The sequence below is a fragment of the Leptonotus elevatus genome, chromosome 21, assembly GCF_054856555.1.
Source record: "Leptonotus elevatus isolate MCC_2025b chromosome 21, RoL_Lele_1.0, whole genome shotgun sequence".
Lineage (NCBI taxonomy): Eukaryota > Metazoa > Chordata > Actinopteri > Syngnathiformes > Syngnathidae > Leptonotus > Leptonotus elevatus.
In genome coordinates, this window is record NC_141259.1 from 6,417,255 (window position 1) to 6,436,750 (window position 19,496).

General features: G+C 38.5%; 1 protein-coding gene across 5 annotated transcripts in view; it reads right to left on the minus strand.

Moving 5' to 3' along the window:
- The window catches only part of ntng1a (netrin g1a), a 95,963-nt gene that overhangs the window by 76,017 nt on the left and 450 nt on the right, over positions 1-19,496 (minus strand). For 4 of the 5 annotated variants that reach the window (XM_086066037.1, XM_086066035.1, XM_086066039.1 and 1 more), the window contains exons 1-2: positions 18,241-18,761; positions 10,390-11,004 (exon numbers count right to left, since the gene is read on the minus strand). In XM_086066037.1, the coding sequence (XP_085922163.1) occupies positions 10,390-10,638 (249 nt within the window). In that variant the 5' untranslated portion in view covers positions 10,639-11,004; positions 18,241-18,761. Of the gene's footprint in view, positions 1-10,389; positions 11,005-18,240; positions 18,762-19,496 lie in introns of those variants that run through there. The other variant, XM_086066036.1, reaches the window with a different exon arrangement.

Consider the following 19,496-nt stretch of genomic DNA (forward strand, 5'->3'; position numbering starts at 1 on the left):
CAAAATCTCCGGGAGATAATCCATACTTGACTTGTATTCAATTGCTATTTGACGGGAACTGTCATGTGAAATGCTATAAAAACCGCAACTGAATGAATTATTGAATGCAATAGTTTTCCAAAGGGGTCAATCCACAAAATTCCAAAGTATATTCCTTATTTTTATTCACAGACAAACACTCTAAAATTCATATTCAAACGCGTACAAACTTTTCCTCTTCTGTAGTTTGCCTCTTGATAGTTTTTGGGCAAAATAAGAGATGTTTGTCTCCAGACTTTAAAAAGAAGTCGACAGAGGCTGTGGGAAGCTGGAGTCAAGGAGGCCCCCTGTTATCGCATTGTGGCAATATAAACGGTTGAAGCAACACTGAAGCATTGATGGCGCCCAGATAGACAAGTCGCACACACACACACACACACACATCACACACAAAAAAAAACAAAAAACACCTGATGTTGTCAGCAAGCCAACTTTTCACCAAGCTTATATTTACAAACTTTTCTCCCTGGAAGGATCTGTAAAGGTCTCCTTTGCATTTTTAACTACAGAGAGTTGTTTTTCTCACCATCATTTCCTATTATACTTTTACAATGTTTTATTTGGGTGCAGCTTTAATTCAGTCAAATAGCATAATCGGTCACTAGTAAAGAGAGTAGAGATAGACCGATGTTTTTTTCAGGGCCAATACCGATGCCAATTATTAGTTTTTTTTGGGGTTTTTTTGAAAACAAATGCCAATCTTGACTTTGTTGTAATGTCTTAAAGCATTAATGCTTATTGAACAGTTTTTCAGACTTTTCAAAATGTAGATTTCCTTTTTGGTAATCTTTGGCAATATAGCCTACTTCATTATACATTTCTAAAAGGAAAATGTCCAGGGAGCTCCCCAGGTTATCAGTATGTCTTAAAAAGTTACTGTAAATGGAAACTTAAAGAATAAATAACATAGCTTTGTTTTTCCAGCATATAAAAAACCTGAGATCTTCTGTCGAACAAAAACAAAAGGTTCAGAAGGTTCCCAGGGTCAGCAGAATCTATTATAAAGCTAATTGAAAATGTGAATAAATAGTTCCCTGAGACTAAAATGGTTTTAGCTTTACCTTAAATCGGCCATCAGATTTGGGAAAAAAAGGCCGAGACCGATTTTGTCAAATTGCCCAATATCAGCGCCATCGGTCTATCCCTAAAAGAGAGTCGTTGAATGCAGTGAAAATAAAAATGTAAAGCACCTCAATCACAGGTTTTCTTTTTATATTATAGGCTACTATGGCTGTTTTATGTATGAAATGTGCTATATAGCCTAAATAATGTCTGATTTTATTTGAATCATAAACAAAAAAACATGCTCAGGGTTGATTAGGCTAATTAAATCAGAAAACACGATTCTTTTTGGCACAGATTAAAAAGTAACCATTTTAGTGATGTCACAAATAAAAATGAAATCTTCCATTTTGTTGCAAATCCTCCACTTATGTCAGTAATATAACAATAAATCGTTGATTTGGTTTTAGCTTGACAAAGATGAATGAAGCCATATAAAATTCAACAAGCTGACTTCATCCTCCGATGCTTAACGCTTCCAATGGATGCGTAATTAGTTTTTCTTTGCTGGTAATTGCTGCTGCAGTTCTGGAATCTGACCTTTTTGAAGTCAGTCAGTCGGTCTGGAAAAATGCCCAAGTGCTTCTTGCTGTTGCTCTCTCGCCCACTTCACAACAAAAACGGCACCATAAACAAGTTTATGAGATAGAATGTCATAGTCTATGAAAACATTGCAGCCCTGTGAACATCTGCTCACCCACTCATTCGCCGCTAAACCAGGCAATATTAAGGATATGAATTGAGACATATTGTGGCTGACAGTTGTCTTATTTCTCAAGGAAATGTCATTATGGAGTCAGTTGAGACGGCACAGTGCATTAGCGAGGGGGAGAGTAAGGTATAAGGGAGTAAAAAACACTTTCCAAAGTAAATCCTTAATCAGGACCAGCTTTGGAAAAGGTCAGGTTTGCGTCACCCCATGTGAATCTGTGGATGGCTTGCACTTGGTAACTATCCAATGTGTAAAAGCATTGTTGATTCATAGGTAAAGGTAACAATAATCGGGACCTTGTGCCGCCATTTTTTCTCTCTCCCACTATTACGTAGGTCTCGTCCCGGCATCCTGTTTTTTGTTTAGTTTTTTAGTCCAATCAGCATGACAATTGTTTGGGCTATGTGCATGTCAATCACACAGTTGTCATAGCGATTCATACCATAAACCAATTAAAAAGGAATTTAACTGTTAAATCGCTCAAAATCGTGGGAAATGTACTCCTACTAGCCCAATTATGAGGTCTCCGCTCAGACCCAACGCAAGCTGGGCTTTTCTGGTGGCATGTTATAATGCGGGACCGGTGCGAGACAAACAGCACAGGTGGCTTCCAATAGCTACCGGGACCGAGCAAAAAAGGGTTGGATAATGGTGAGTTTATTGTCTTATTTACGGCTGTTGAACATTCAACAAAGATAGATTTAACATGAGCTAAAATAATAACACAACCAGATTGACTTGCGATTAAATCTGTTGTAAATAGTTCCTGATGAGAATTTATTGTATGTTTGATTTTCAATAAAATTGTAGTGTCGCGGATTTTTAACTCATTCACTGCCATTGACGGCTATAGACGTCAAAAATTAATTTGAACTATTTCTATTAGTTTAACATTTTTTTTCACTTTTGCTAACAAGAGTATGAAAACCTAGAATTGTTTATTGTACATTCAGAACAGATATAAAATTTGTGATTAATCGTTAGTTAACTAGCGAAGTCATGTGATTAATTACAATTTTAAAAAATTAATCGCCTGACGCCCCTAATTAATTTTTTTAAATCAAAAATAAGGGGCGTCAGACGATTAAAATGTGTTTTCGTAATTAATCGCATTACTTCAATAGTTGACTCACGATTAATCACGTTTTATATCTGTTATAAATGTACAATACTTTTTTTTATAGATTTTCATAAAAAATGTAATTAAATGGAACATTTTTTTTAAACTAATATAAATAGTTCATATGAATTTTTGACGTCTATAGTCGTCAATGGCAGTGAATGAGTTAATTTGGAAATTTTGGTCACCCGAGAGCCAGAGCCTATTCCGACGGGCTTTGGGCGAGAGGTGAGTGACATTCTTGGACTCGGTTTATGGAGCAACATACGTTTCAGGGTTACAAACGGCACACAATGTAAATTTGAGTATCATTTAGTATACCGCTAAGTAAAATGGTCGTCTACGGTGTTATCTTTGTCGTTTTTGGAAGTACCGGTACATGAGCTCTGACTAATACCTATTTATTTATTTATTTTTTCTGGAAAGCTCAGTATTGTTCAATCGGTAATTTTACCGATTTGACATGTCATCATCATTGCTCTTTTTTTTTTCTTTTTTTTTTAAATATATATATTTTTTTTAATTAATTTTTATTTTGTATGTGGGTGAGTATGTGTATGTGCATGTGCGTGTGTGCGTGCGTGTGAGTGTGTAGCTCTGACTAATACCTGACAAAATGGTCACATCAGCAGGCGCCCATGTAATTAAACCTGCTTTACTACTTTGGCAAATCAGCTGATTCTCAGTAACCGCCTAGCAACAGTTGCCATATTTAGGCTTTGTTGAGTCAGCCAACTAACTTCAGCCTTTAAGACATCATTTCATGGGGTTCCCCTAACTGGACCTAAGCATCAAACGAGAAACAAAACAAAGCTCTTTTGATTACTCAATTATAATATTGTCAATAGAGGGTTTGGTTACTTTTATACATTAAATAAATAAATAAACTAAGTTAACAAAAAAAATAATAATAATGTTGGGGAAAAAGTTAACTCATTCACTGCCATTGACGAATTTAGACGTCAAAAATTCATTTGAACTATTTATGTTAGGTTAAAATGTTTTCTACTTTTAACAAGAGTATGAAAACCTAGACAAAAGTTGTTATTGTACATTTAGAACAGATATAAAATTTGTGATTAATTGTGAGTTAACTATTGAAGTAATGTGATCAATTAAAAAAAATTATTTTTATCGCCTCACAGCATAGTTTATAATAATCTTTTCTTTTCGTTTTTAAAATAATATTTTTTCAAAAAAAGAAACAATTATTAAAAGTAGGGCGTCAGCCGATTACATTTTTTAATTGTAATTAATCGCATGACTTCAATGGTTAACTCATGATTAATCACAAATTGTATATCTGGTCTAAATGAACAATATTTTTTTTCATACTCATACATATATTTTTTTCATACTCTTGTTAACAAAAGTGAAAAAAAAATGTTAAGCTAATAGAAATAGTTAAAATAGATTTTTGACGTCTATAGCCGCCAATGGCAGTGAATGAGTTCATGTATTAGGAAATCATGTGTGAAATGAAAACACCCCTTTCCTATTTAAATTGTGCCAAAGTCACTTAAATAAAACTAAATTCATTTTATTGGCTAAATTAGTCATGTAAACAGAGTTACTAATGATTTAGTGGAAGGCTGTAACTAAATACAAACAAATTGTCGGGACAACGAGGCGCACCTGGACAAGACGCAAGTGGCTGGAGGGAGCCGATTGGTTGACACAAGGAACCGGGCTGACGAGAACAGGTGGAGACAACCAAACAAACACACAGGAAAACTTGACAAAACACGAAACAAAATTAAATGGAATCAAAGCAAAGTCAACAAAAAACACTGATCTTAACATTTAAATCTGAAAAAACAAAACAAAAGAGTGATCCATATATAACAAAACAGACTTGGTCAAATATATCCAACATAACTATTATTCACATCCGGACTATCATATTATCGTGTTTTGAGTAGTTTTCGGCATACACAACAGATTTTTGCTTTAAAATTTGGGGGTATAACAAAAGCACAGCATATCTAAAAGTCCAAATAAATGGTGTGCTAATATTTTAGTATAAATATTTAATTTGAGCAAAACAGGGTATGTTGTTACATTGTTATTATCTTGTGATTTAAAAAAAATAATAATTTGGGTGAAGGTTTCTGTTCTTAACTCTAGAGTAATAGACTGTAGCCTACTCTGTAATGATTTTTTTTTGGGGGGTGGGGATACACTCAAGGCTCTTCTACTGGAATGCTTTGCAGTTCCAATCATCAAAATGTTTGCGATTGTGCTCCTAGAGGCCAGGCGTCAAACTTGAGGGAAGAGCAGCATCTCATATAATAGTAGACTTGTGTAACAGAGCAGAGTTCACCGATTGGCATCTTACTGTTATTTGAAAGGTCACAGGGCTAAAACAGAAAAAGGCGCCAATGTGTGTGGGAGAATCTGATGCAGCCGTGACCCAGGGATGAAGGCCTCTGTATATAGTCATATAAGCATCATGCAATGCAGCTGCTCCACTGCCTCATTCTCAGACCCAACTCGATGTCTGTTGCTTTCAGCTCCACAGACACAATGCTATCATAAGTGTTAAATCAATTATCACGTTGATGGAATTCTCAGATAACGCCGCCTAATTGTAATTGCCCTGAAGCTAAAATGCTCCTTGTGATACAAACTCCAGTTGAAATCGCAGCAGAATTTTGACAATATAGCGGGAATATCACAGGTAAATGTTCTAGTGTTGAATTGGACTTGAGAATTGTACTCTGTTATAATTGACACGTGTTATGTGCGACTATCGTTAGTGTAATTTCTCATAATTGGAATGGAGTGATGAGAAATTGAAGCTACCCACTGTTTTTTTTTAATTGAAGCTCTTATCACATGGCGAGCTGTAGACACAGGGACATCATGATGGCGTCAACTCTCTTTAATTTAATAAGAGTTCATCACAGACTTTAAAAGGCTGGCAGTGATCGCAATCATATACCGTGTTTTATTTGTGGATCTAGAAATAGAGCAGCTCCAAAGCTCGGAGATGCATGACTTTGAGTCCTGCCCGTCCGTGATTCATTTGTCTAACGAAACAAAAAGACGCACACACTCAAGGTTTCATTTTGGATCAATCAGAGGTCACAGAAATGAGCAGTCGGAGAATAGAATGTGGCCCCCGTTTTGACATTTGTCGTCTCGATATGACACAATTCTTTTCATCCACTCGACTTGATTCTAAATGAATAAGATGAAAGTGGAGAAGACCAACATTTTCCAGAGCTCGAGGACAAGTCACAGAAACATAAAGCATTTATATTCATGTTTAAAATGTATCTATCCTTCTACTTTCTAATGCACTTGTCCTCATTCTGTAATGCAACCTTTCACATAACCTGTCCTTCACAATGGTATTTTTCCATCAAAGAATGAAAGCAGCAAGCGTTACTCTAATTTCTAAAAGTGGAGAGAAACATCTATGCTCATTACGAAACCAATGCTGCAGTTAAATAAAAATTTTGAAAAACAATTTTCACATAGAATTCACTTCATTGAGAAACGTGTGGTTGCAGAGAAAAAAGATCCACTTCTATGCAGATCTTTATAAATGGGGAGGCAAGGGAGGAGGGGGTTTGGGGGGGGGGGGGCAAGGATACTTCAGGGTACCAAAGATTATGCCAAATAATTAGTTTCATTAAAAAAAAAAAATTCAATTTGAGTCTCTAAATGTTGAAATACATTTAAGTACATATTAAGCATGCAGGGGATTTTTGCACATAATGTGCTGTTTATTAACAATGTACAAAAACATTCAAAGTCTATGAACAATTAACATCAGTGTTGAACCTGAATTACCTTTGCATGCATACACTTGTTTAGTTTAATTTGTTTAAGGAACAAATCATATTTTGTCCCCTTGTTTCATTTTCCACACAACCTATGAAAAAAATAATAATTGTTACTCATACTACTTCTTAATTTACAAGCCACATAATGTTATTAACTCTTTCATTGCCATTGACGACTATAGACGTCATTTTCGTCAAATTCATGTGAACTATTTCTATTAGTTTAACTCTTTTTTTTCATTTCATTTTTTTTGTTGAAAATCTAGAAAAAAAATTGTATTGTACATTTATAACAGATTTTATTTAACAAAATGTGATTAATCGTGAGTCAACTATTGGTGCTAGGTCCTGAATTATTCATACTGCTGATGACACAACGTTATATTGCTCTGGAGAAAATCTCGAGCAACTTCTGACTACTGTAGTAATAGAACTAAATATATTAAAAGAAACCCCGACTGTCATGACAAGTTTGCTCTATATTATTTATACGATTCCAGTTTAATACATTTTGTAGAAAACTTTATTTGGACGTACGCCGCCATTGTTATTTACGTCGCAACGTATTCCATGTGTAGTGACGTAGAATGGCGGCAGGCTCTCTGCCGGGCAATGTGAAACGCCTATAAAGAAAGCAAGGTAAGCCTTGTAGCGTTCCTAAAGAAACAATGCGATCGGGAGAGTCCCCCAAGAGTTTTGGTCGGCCCTTTAGGAACGCTACGGTGGCTTACCTTGCTTTCTTTATAGACGTTTCACATTGCTCGGCAGAGAGCCTGCCGCCATCTACGTCACTAAGCACGGAATGCATTGCGACGTACGTCCAAATAAAGTTTCTACAAAATGTAGTAAACTGGAAATAATTTTTGAAAAATGAATCTCATAGTTATGTTAGTGACAACCAAATAAATAATATAGAGCAGTCTGGGTTCCTTTTAAAACAAATGATCTTTGAATCGAGACAAAACAAAGTTTAGAATCTTTGGCACTAGACAAAGTAATAACAAAGTCAAAAATATCGTCAACAACAAAAAACTGAAAAAGTAAATGAAATACAAGTTATTGCCGTTGAAATTGATTGAACTTTGGCTGTAATTGTTGTACTTGATGTTGATTGGCCATTATGCCCTCACAATAATGGACCGAAACACCACCTGTTGTTTAGCTGTCTGGTTTTTTTTAAACACTAAAAGACATAGAACATTTTCAAAACCACATGTAAGTGTGGACATTGCCTCAAATATGTCCAGCAGAATAATGTGCAGCCTGAGTAAAATACATTATCTACATGTTGAATTATTCACATTTCCGAGTCTGTCGTGGCCCGCTGAGGAGATATTAGCTACTCAGTCACTGCATGCTTCGCACATCGTCCTTCGGGTCCTCTCCAATCTTTCTTGATCATTTGCTCGCCGTTGTCATCCCCATTTTGTTAATCCCCCCTCCCTCTGTTTCTCAGTCTCTCTCCCTCAGCTGACTTTCTGCTGACGACTACTCGAGTCTATTTATATTCCTCAAGTTACTACTTTTCTTCCTGGAACATTTTGCTATTTATCTAAAAAGCTTTGGAGGCTGCGTGCCTGTTCTTAGAGAATCTTTGATGACTTGCGTGATGGACTAAAATTGATTCATCATTTAGCAATCTGGGGCGACCAGCTGTGAGTTTCAAAGTGAAAAGGACCCCAAATAAGGAGGAGGCTGGTTTGCTAATTAAATACTTGACCTAATATGCATCATTTTATTTTCAGCTCCACAAGGAGTTTGTGATTTTCATGATTGCTGGATAATTTGCAGATGCACCAAAGAGGTCTTTAAAGCTAATCTACCAATCATTGCTTTTATTGGGCACTTCAACTTTTTTTTTTCTTGTTGTTGCTAAGTATCCATGAGAATAACTGTATCTAAAGCAGTATCTGGCCAAGGTTTTTTTTTTTGGGACACAAAAGGATCCGAAGAATATTTGCTAAACGGTGCTTTGTGTTGTTACTCAGTTCTGACTTTGAGTTTATGAACAAATGTATTTGATGGCAGAATTTCCTATTTTCAAAAGGTTAATATCAATTGTTCTTAACCTTCTTGGAGGTACGGAACCTCACCAGTTTCCTATGCGCATTCACCGAACCCTTCTTCATTGAAAAATAAAATGATTTTGCTGATGCTGACTCTAATCACTGAACTATTTTTATAGAGCTACACATTTTTTTAAAGATGAAACCCAGGGGCAGCAGATAGAATAAAAACAGCCCCAGAATTGAACCCTGTGGAACACAATACATTCCGTTATATATGTGAATTCATATTAGACATATTTGTTTGTACCCACTTTCTTTTTTTTACTCGAATAGTTAGGATGGATTACAATAGTAAAGAAATCACACGACGTACCATCACGACAGTCAAAAGTCGACTACTGAGCGCACTAAATTCCCTGCATTCAATGATGGCCAAGCCATTTGAGTCAAGTGTGTGTGTTTTGACCTCCATAAAACCCCTGAGATTCAGAGAAAAAACTCACAAATTCACGAGAAAAAACTCGTATATTTGCGACATTACAAAGTGGAAAATTTGCGAGAGAAAAAACTCACGAATTTATGTGAAAAAACTCACAACTTTGTGACATTGTAAAGTGGCAAATTTGCGAGAAAAAAACTTGCAGATTTGTGAGAAAAAAACTCAGAAACTAGCAAGAAATACACGTAGCATACTCGGATGTTTGTACCAATACTTTTCGGTCGGGTTTTCAAATAAAGAGATTACATTAGCAGAGATTAACCATATCATTTTAAGCATTGGATACAAGTCGCTAAATTGATGTGTTGAATCTGCTGTTCTCAGTCATTCACATGCATTCACTTAAAGTCTGCTAGCTTCTGATTGGTTAGTGTTAGTCAGCTGAGCGTGGGTCAGGAAGTGTTGGCGCTGTAGCTTGCCGTGTGTAACGAGGAAAGTTTAGATATCTGTCTCCATCCTGCCTTTTCATTTCATAAAGATTGTTCCATTAACCACCAACGAATCTTCACGTCATATAGCTCCTGGTGGACAAAAGCCAGCACTTCGTCCAGACTATAGCTACGCTACGTTTACTTCTCGTAAATTTGTGAGTTTTCTTCTCGGAATATTAATAAAAAAATGTTATTATGCGTGGTCCTAATACTCTGTCATAATCAATGGCACTGTTACAAATACAAACAATTTAAATGTGATCTACATAGAAACACTTACTTTAAAATATTCATTTTTCACTCGCTACAATGTGTGAGTATAAGACAAGGAAATGCTTGGCAAAAAAATAGTGAGTATTAACTCTTTAAATACGCAAAATGTACTCTCCCAATTAAATGTCCTTCATTCATGCTTTTGTATGTTTACGTTTTTCCCAGTTATGGTTGCATTAGCGCAGTACTACTGAGGCTATGGTGTTTGTTTTCCCTGGCAAAGTCACATTATGCTGTGTTTTGTGTGAGTAATCAGAGTCAACAACACACTGAGGAGCAGCTCTCTAAACAGCAGAACGTGACGTCAGTCGGCACAAGTCTCCTCGTCGTTAGCCATATTAATGCTACGCAGGCTTTTCAGTTGTCTGCCACGACTTGGACAGAATCGATCCATTGAACAAAAAGCTGATTAAACATTTGTGTTTTACTCCGTATAAAGGCTGTACTCACCAGAGCACAGTATGTCTCAGGAGGATTTCCACAGGTGATGTTGGGCGGATCAAGAGTAACCTTCAGGAACTGGGTCACGTCTGCCGCCTCTGGCTGGCAGGCCATGTAGTCCCAGGTTAGTCCTTCGTCCGAGTAGATCTGGGACTTGCACACGTCATAGTGGCCCCATGCCGCAGGGTAGTGCTGCATGGCGGCCTGGCAGACACCAGTCCACATGGCCTGCAGCGCCAATGCCAAGTAGATACGCATGACTGTTCCTCTCTCAGCCCCCCTTTCCCTTGGAGCTGGATCTCCTTATGAAGACTTATAAACAAGGTTCCCCGCTTCTACTTCTGCTTCCACTGACAGCAGCTCATTCAACGGGAATTGGGAGACATGTCTTTTTGGTGACTTAAAGGTGTCTTCTGTTTTTTTGTTTTTGTTTTTTTTTACTATTTCTGTCTCTCTATTGTTAGCAGCCCATTGAGAAGAGGACAAGATTGAGGGAGGCTGCTGGAAAAGGGGGTTGGCGAGAAGGAGATAGCCCTCTGACGCGTTGATAAGACAATGTGTGACAGGTCTTCTCAGCTTGTCTGGCTGTCAGTCATTGTGCTCGTCCTGTGTGGCGGTCTGGAACTGTGGAGAAATGAGAAACACAGAATGGGGATGAAGTGACATTGTTTGAAAGCATTGCAAGGCTGAATGCTGATAAGTTGGTGTTTGGAGACCAAACAGAATAGAGAAAATGGGCTGGATTGGATCAAATTATAAAAGTTTACAATGCAACACTGAAATATTCTGTGGGGTAGAGAGGCAACTGGTTCAATCAAAACAATACAATTGACAAGGAGTTAGCAAGAGTTACATAACAGCCTAGCTTCTTTTTTTTATTTTCTTCTTCTACTTCTTTTATTTCTTATTTGTAATTTTCAGCATTCTTGATGTTCTCTGGTGCCACATTATCTATAACAGGTCAGTCTTGGTACTACAACAGAAATATTGTTGGGGGGGGGTGGGGGGGCACTCACGTGTGTCGATGGATGCTACACAACATGCTAACAGTGTTGAGATGTTATTTTTTTCTTCGTCATGTGTTGGGTCTCTCGCATTAAGAGAATTTAATCAAATGTTTAAATGAGGTGTGTGTACCCTGCTTTAGTTCCAGTACTACACGAGAGTTGGACAAGAGGACAAATATTTTAAAAATGTTGTCTATGTTGAAGATTTTAATTATAAGCAATGCTCAGCTAAGAAAAACTTACACATAAAGGTCGATCGTGATGTGTGATGTGGTGTGAAGTGTCTTAGTTAGATTATTATAGATATGGCCGTATTTTTCAGCAGCCGCCAAGTTGTTTTCCACCTGAATGTATCTTCTACTTCTCCGCCAATGTGTTTCCAAAACATGACATGCATGATGGCAGATCCTGTATGCAATCACAGGGGCACCTGGCATGCCTTGGGGTATTTCTGTCACAATAGACAGTACAACTCCTTCTCTCTGCTCTAAGAGCAGAGCAGCACTGTGTGCCTCCCACTGGGATAAAATAAATTATGATGATGGAAGTGGTGGCATCCACTGTAGCCATTGGAAGTGTGGGTTAAAAAAAAAAAAAAACATGCTTCTTGAATTTAGTACATGAAAGACAAAGTGTGCTGAGTGGCAATCGATGGCATGGAATCAGCGAACCAAGCATAAGCACAATATTGTATGTACTGTCACTGGACACTTCATTAGGTACACCATCACAATGGGAATGGATCCAGGAATTGTATTTTATAACAATATAAATGGTCAGCATAAGAGTACCTAATGCTGTGTGTCTGAAAAGGGCATAATTTTCTTGAACGGCTTTGTGGCACGTGGCGGGACTCTGCACAGCGGCGGGTTAGACCCAGCGTTAGTAATTTCACAGACAAGCGCAGGCCGGCGGACCTGAAGTATTTAAAGGACTGCGTCACTGTGGGAGTGGCCAAAGCCAACTTCAATCATGGCCTTTCAAAGCACACTCTAAAAAACTGTTAGGTCAAAAGTAACCCAATTATGGATCAAAAATGGACCGATCCACTTTATGGGTGAATTTGACCCAACTGTCTTGGTTGTTTTATACCCAAGTAAAGAATTTGACCATTATTTATGAGTTGTTTTACACTAAAAGACCTATTTCTTGACTCAAAGTTGGGTCAAATTGACCCAGGTAGAGCATCATAGTTGGTTATTTTTAACCCAACTGTTTTGTGCATCTCTTCCTATTCCCTTTAAATGTGGCACATACTAGTTGGTTGTGGTGCAGTCACACTCATCAGGTACGAACACACACAATAATCCTCCATATGAGCAAGTTCACAATGACCATGAAAGCTGACACCAACAACCAAAATAATCAGTCAATGATCAATGGACCAAGAATCGTGTTGGATTTAAAAGGGGGGAAAAAATCAAGTTGCCAACTGTGATAAAGGGATGAGAGGTGAAGGGACCCTTAAATGTAAAATAAGAGAATGTGAATGGGTGAGAAGTCAGAAGGTGAGGAAACAGCCAATTATCCAGAAGAACTCTTGGCACTGAGCTCCCTGTCTCCCATTAGGAGACATACTATTACTGTGTTAAGGGGCACACTAAAGACCTCCCTGGAATGGTGACTGCATGTGTGCAAATGTGCATGTGTGTATTACTTTTAGCCTCGATAATAAAGCAATACACTCCATTCCCCATTTGTCTTCTTACTCCTTATCATTAACCGTATGTGTAAACCAAAGGAAGTGGGCAAAGCATAAATTATTCCAGTAGGGAATCAAACTGATTTTTTGACATTGATCAAAGTATGAGGCCATAAAAGGACATCTAAACCTCTGATGTACAATGATAGCTATTGCATCGTGCTTAGAGCATCATAAAAAAAAATGGCATGCCACTAGAAGGGTTGCGAAATTTCAGAATGGTGGCAACTTTCTGTGCAATTAATGCGGATTATTTATTTATTTATTTATTTACTCTGTTGTCTGCAGTCAGTTCTCAATTACCTTACCTGGATTAATTAATTAATTAATTAATTAAAGTATTTCTAAATGAACCCTTTAAGGAACAGTGGTCACTGCGGTGGACAGCTATTCAAAAGTTACTTTCTCCTATGTGAATGAATCTGAAAAATCCTTTAGAAAGTACTTAAAAATACTTTACGTTGGTTATCGTAATTCGTGCATAAAAAGGCTACATAGAATAAGTGAGAATTTACAAAAAAATAACATGAATCAACTAGAAATGTAAAATGTTCAGTGTCTTGCTCAAGGACACCTCGACATGGTCGCAAGGGCTGAAGATCGAACCCACAACCTCACAGTTGGGATACGACCACTCTACCACTGAGCCATGCCACCCCCTAGTCACCTAGTCAAAAATCGGTTGACAATGTTCCACTCCAGCCCTGTAGGTGGCAGTACTGCACATTTTAAAAAGAAACCGACTCACCCATTCTTTGTGAATCAAGTTTTTGCATTGATGAATAGAACAATTTATGGATCCACAATCCAGATTTGCTCTGAAAAGTAATAAAGTACTGCATTGTGTTTTTTTTCCTTTGGTTTATTGCAGAACTGCAAAAAAGGTGAACAAAAATGTGGTTTTGATTTTTTTTTCTCTCTCTTTTTGTTATGCCAGGAGATAAAAAATACGATCACAATCATCTTGTAATTACATCTCAGTGAATTGTGCAAATAAACCTAATATTGTGGCATGTGGGTGCTTGTAATTAGATTTGTTCTTATTCTAGATAAAAGACATAACCCAACATTTTAAAATGCAATGACCATTCGGAGTCGACTTTTTGCATATAATTCACCGTGATCATAGTTGTTCACGCAACATACATTTCATGTAACCGATCATGACATCATCGCTTAATGTGCTATGAGTCACTGACAGTGGCTGAAAGTGAAAGCAGCACTTTTATTCCACAATTAAACACATTATTAATGGCCAATAATTTCAAAACAGTCTACTTCAGGTCATAAAGGACAAGCTCAGCACAAACTGAGCTGGAATTAAGGTAAAACACCGATACGAGGGCTGTATCCCCACCTTCTTATTTTTAATTTCACGCATTTTATGCACTTTCAAGGGCAATTTCTGACACAGCTTCTGTCCTGCCTCTTTTACTTTCATCTTTCCTGCCTTCTTCCTGTTTCATATTCCCCACCAGTGCCTCACAAAAGGAGAAACACGGGAGAGGGAAGGGCAGAAAGACAGCAGGGCAGACAGTCAGAGGTAGATGAAAGATAGATAAGGATGGAAGCTTCCGTCTGCTCTGCTCATCTTCGCTGTTAATAACCTGCCAATATAGGACCGCTGTCCTCATGAATAAACATGTCAAGAGTGGAGCTCGGCCCTGCAAACATGGCAGCCATGCGTTCCTGTGCAACGCGCCTACAATGCACGCCGAGGGCTTGCCTTCGAGTCAGCTCATCACGTTTCCACTTTTAAAAATGACGGCGCGTACAAGTGGCTGCCTTATGAACTTTTAATCATGTCGGCCCATGGCAAATGGGTGCAGTGCTGACGGCTGTTTAAGTGCCTGAGAAGTTGGCTGCTTGATGGAATGGTAGGTGTGGGGTGGGGGGGGGGGGGGCTCGTTTCCAGGCTTCATTTTCAGCTGTGATGTCATATTGTTTTGAGGTCTGTCGTTAAAGCGAACTCTGAAAGAATGCCAATTGGTTTTTGGTGTCACATATTTCAAACTCGCCACCTTTACGGGAAACCGGAAAAGGCGGGTGGGGGAGTGGTTTTTGTGTGAATGATGAGAAGTAATCCATTCTCGTTACACACACGTGACCGTTATTGAAGGAATGTACTCAGCATCTTGTGGCCATTCATTTCATGCAATTATATCAGAGGAAAAAAAATGCTATATAGGTTTTTATTTCTCTATTTCTTTATCTGTTATTGTTAACAATTTATTTTAACACTGGCCAATAGCAGAACGCATTCATGGTGATTTGTTGCACCAATTTTGAATCTATTCGTTTGTGTTGTTCTAGCTGCTAGCTAGTGCTAAGCTAACGTTGGTATTATTTCGTCCTTCTTGCTAGGACGGCGTGAGAGGCCAATGGCGATAAAACAAAGGTGTTGATAAACTGCCTAACTCGGCTTTATTGACTGTTGAACAGTTTCATTTAATTTAATCATTTCACACACGACATACACTGCCCACATAGTGTAGCAACCTTCACAAGTTCTATGGTTAGCTATGGTCTGAGGAGGACCGTAAACTCAACTTTATTTATAAAGCACTTTAACACTGAAGGACAGTCCACACTAAAGCCGTATCCATTTTTTCTTAATTTTTTTTTCAAACTGTTATTCTGCCTTAAAGTGGAAGTCAACCTTAAACATTTCTTGACAATAATATGTTATATGTGACGTCACAAGTCTAAACATGACATACTGATTAATATTATATTTGTGGAATATGAGTTATGCAGCAAAATCCAGCCATTTTTGTCCATCTCAGGGGGCGGCCATTTTGCCACTTGCTGTCGACTGAAGATGACATCACAGTTGCTCAGGGCTCAGGTAACGACCAATCACTACAGCTCACCTGTTTTCTGAATCTGAGCTGTGATTGGTTGTTACCTCAGACCTGAGCAACTGCGATACTCTACTGCAAGTGGCAAGATGGCCGCCGCCTGAGATGGATAAAAAATAACATATTATGGTCACTAATTTTTGGGGGGCGTTGACTTCCTCTTTAAGTTTTAGCATCACCTACATTATTAGCATTAATAGCATAGATCGTCTAAAGATCATTGCATTAACTAGCAACCAATCAGATGGACCTTTTACTGCTCACAGCCGTTAGCGTATTTGTCTGGGGACTGAGCTATTATTTTCCTCAGCTGAAAAAGTACTTCAGAAAAGATTTTGGCGTGAAAGAATAAACCAATGCAAGAATCCTCATGTCAGGTCTTTTTTTGGCAAGTCATCCGAATGACAGAATCTGTTGCTGGCGTTGCAACGTCCAGTTACAGGACCCACAAACACAAGCGTCCTCACATCCAGGATCAAGTGCAAACCGCACGTCTGAGACCTTTGAATGGAATCAATGTGTGAGTGCTAAAGATACGCCTCACTTGCCTCCACTGGCTTCCGTCTGCCACAATTCTCTATCAGTGACTGTTTTTCATCCTAAGCACACGGCCGTCCTCCCTTGAGTGGCCCGGTCTGACACGCGCACTGTGTTTGTGCAGGAGCAGCACTTTTGACGGGGCGGCGTGGAGAACGCTGCCCCAAGTTTCAGTCCAGAGCCCTCAGGCGTCAGTTACGCCACATACAAGTGGCGTCGTGCGGGGGCACCTTATGAGAGGGCGAGACGCCCCCCTCCACACACACACATGGAGACACTCTGCATCTTCTCACCACCAAGCATAGCTCTCTTTGCGACACAGAAACACCTAATGCATAATTAAAGACACTTTTCCTAAAAGGCGGTATGCACATTACTCTGCAACCACAGTGACATGCCTGGATACTCAAAAATGCCCACTTTAGCTATAAGGAAGATGCTCACTGAAGTAGCTTGCGACAAGCAGGAAATACTGCAAAGAAGCCAGAAAAAGAAATAAATGCGGGTAAAGAGCAAAGCACAGAACAAAATTACTTGACTGAAAGGTAGGAAGTTTTTCATTTTACGCAACAAAATCAGTCATGTTAATTCAACACCTACAGAGTTAAATTTAACACTTCAAAAGTGTCTATATTGATGCACACTAAATATAGTTAAAACAACACTTGAAAGTTTTATGGAGTTAAAACAACTCTGATGGTAGTTGAAATTTAACACTAGTCAACACTGGTCAGTGTTGATTTTACACTACTCTAGTGTGTGATGTTAAATTATAATTGCACAGTGTATTTTTTGGCAACTCGTTTTGAAGCACAACAGGTTGGTGTAATTTAACACTATACAGTAGTGTGGTGTGAAATCAACACTGACTAGTGTTAACTAGTGTGAAATTTTGAACTACTATCAGAGTTGTTTTAACTCCATCTCAGTGTAAAAACAAAAAACAAAAATGTGTTGTTTTATCTATATATAGTGTGCACCAATATAGATACTTTTAAAGTGTGAATTTTAATTCTGGAAGGTGTTGAATTAACACCAATAGTCAATTATGCTGAGTCGCATTGAGACTCTTTTCATTTACCTAATGAAGCCCTGTTTGTCACATAGCCTAAAAGTAGCATCCACTTAAAATAACTCGAATGCTTGTTGAGGAACAATAAATCGAGACATTTATAAAACTATAGTGAAAGCAGCATGCTGACTCTTGATTTCACACTGAAATATTATTACGTTGGCCTAAAGAGCGTCTATAAATTGTCGCCTGAACCCGAGCCCTGAATAGAAATATAATTTTGAAGCAATGACAGTTTTGTGGTAATCATCAACTGTTGTCTACATAAAATAATAATTGTTGAGGATAACCCAACGTAAGTTTATTTCACTAATGCCATCAAGCACAATCTATAGCCTCTATGGCTCATTTAAAGCACTGTCAATTTTGTCAAACATGCATTTGAATGAGCTGGTAAACTAAAGCGCCTGTTTAAAATGTACCGAGGGAGGTCTAACTATAATTGGCAGCTCGAATGACGACAAATTAATGCAATTATGACGAAAACGACGATGATTTCCACAAGGGGGCGCCACTAAAGAAATGTGAAGTAATAGTAACGGACGAAAGTAAACAAAAAAAAAAGAAGAATTAGTGGTTTTTGAAGCAAGTCTTGATAAATAATGATACAAGGCAAGATAAAAAAAAAAAAACATATGTTAAGAACAAACGCACACTAAGTAAGCAATAGGATGAACTTACAAGCGTTGAAGTCCACTCGCGCACATGAGCTCCGAGGTCCCCGCGCTCATCAACAAGTTCAGCAAAATGATCATGAATGAAGAATGAGGCGTTTTAAGACGCGCTCTTGCTGGAGCCGCAAAGTGATGAGTTCGCACGTCAGTCTCAGAGGACTCGCTGCGCGCACCACCATTGCTCTATTTGGACGATCAAGAGGATTGTCCTGCCACATGAACGCAAATGACTGACGGTCGTCCCGGGGGCTCGCTCAACAGCGCGCGTCATGCAAACCGGACCACTTCTGGACACCAGCTCCGAAGCAAAAGTGTCCATTATCATCCAAGTGTCACTCCATCGCTGATCGAGGTGAAACAACACTGACGCTGGCACTAAAACAAACTTCAATATTCCCACAGACGATTGAGGCGCGCGCGCGGGGGTCGCACCCGCCTTCTCCCCAGTTGTGGAAACGCACTACAGCCTACAAATGATAATCCAGTATGGGAGATGTGGCGGCGAGGAGGAGGATGGTGCGCTCCCGGGCGCACGCTCAGTTTTGCAACTCCTCCACCACGCGCACCTATGGGTGGTCTCATCCCCTCCCCACCCAACCTCCTTCTCCTGCCCTTTTTCATCCTCCCCACCCAAGCGTGCACATCCACCCGCACGCTCGCTCACAATTTCTTATAGAACAACAATAATAATAATAACAATAATAATAAGAATATAATGCGCCCGAGTAGCGTGCTCGCCTATAATACAAAATAAATAAATAAATAAATAAATAACAGACGTGATGCCATATTGGCTAAAAAAAACAACAACAAAAAAAACATTGACGGTATAGTGCGAAAATAATCGTGCTATAAGCATTGGATTTGATTGGACTCTAAAGGCTGAAATTGGGTATAGCCTGTAACTATTGCAAAAAAAAAAAGAAGGAAAAAAAAGAGTATGTTTACGCATGAGCGAAATCACAACAGGAAGAGGATTCATTTAGCCGCATATTTAACGACACAGCAATTTGTTGTGTTTAATGGAGAAAGTGAGCTACGAAAAAAAAGTTTTCTTGTAGAATGTGAGGTCATGGTCAAACTGGCAAAAATATTTAAAATCCCAGCAGGAAAAAAAGAGAATAACCAATTTAAGATGTCTGTATATATTTAATCTACAGCAAAAACAAATAAATAAATAAAATACTTTGATGGGAGGTAAAATTGACCCCCCCCCCCCCCCCAAACGTGAGATGCTTGTTGATTTACACATTTTCACATCAA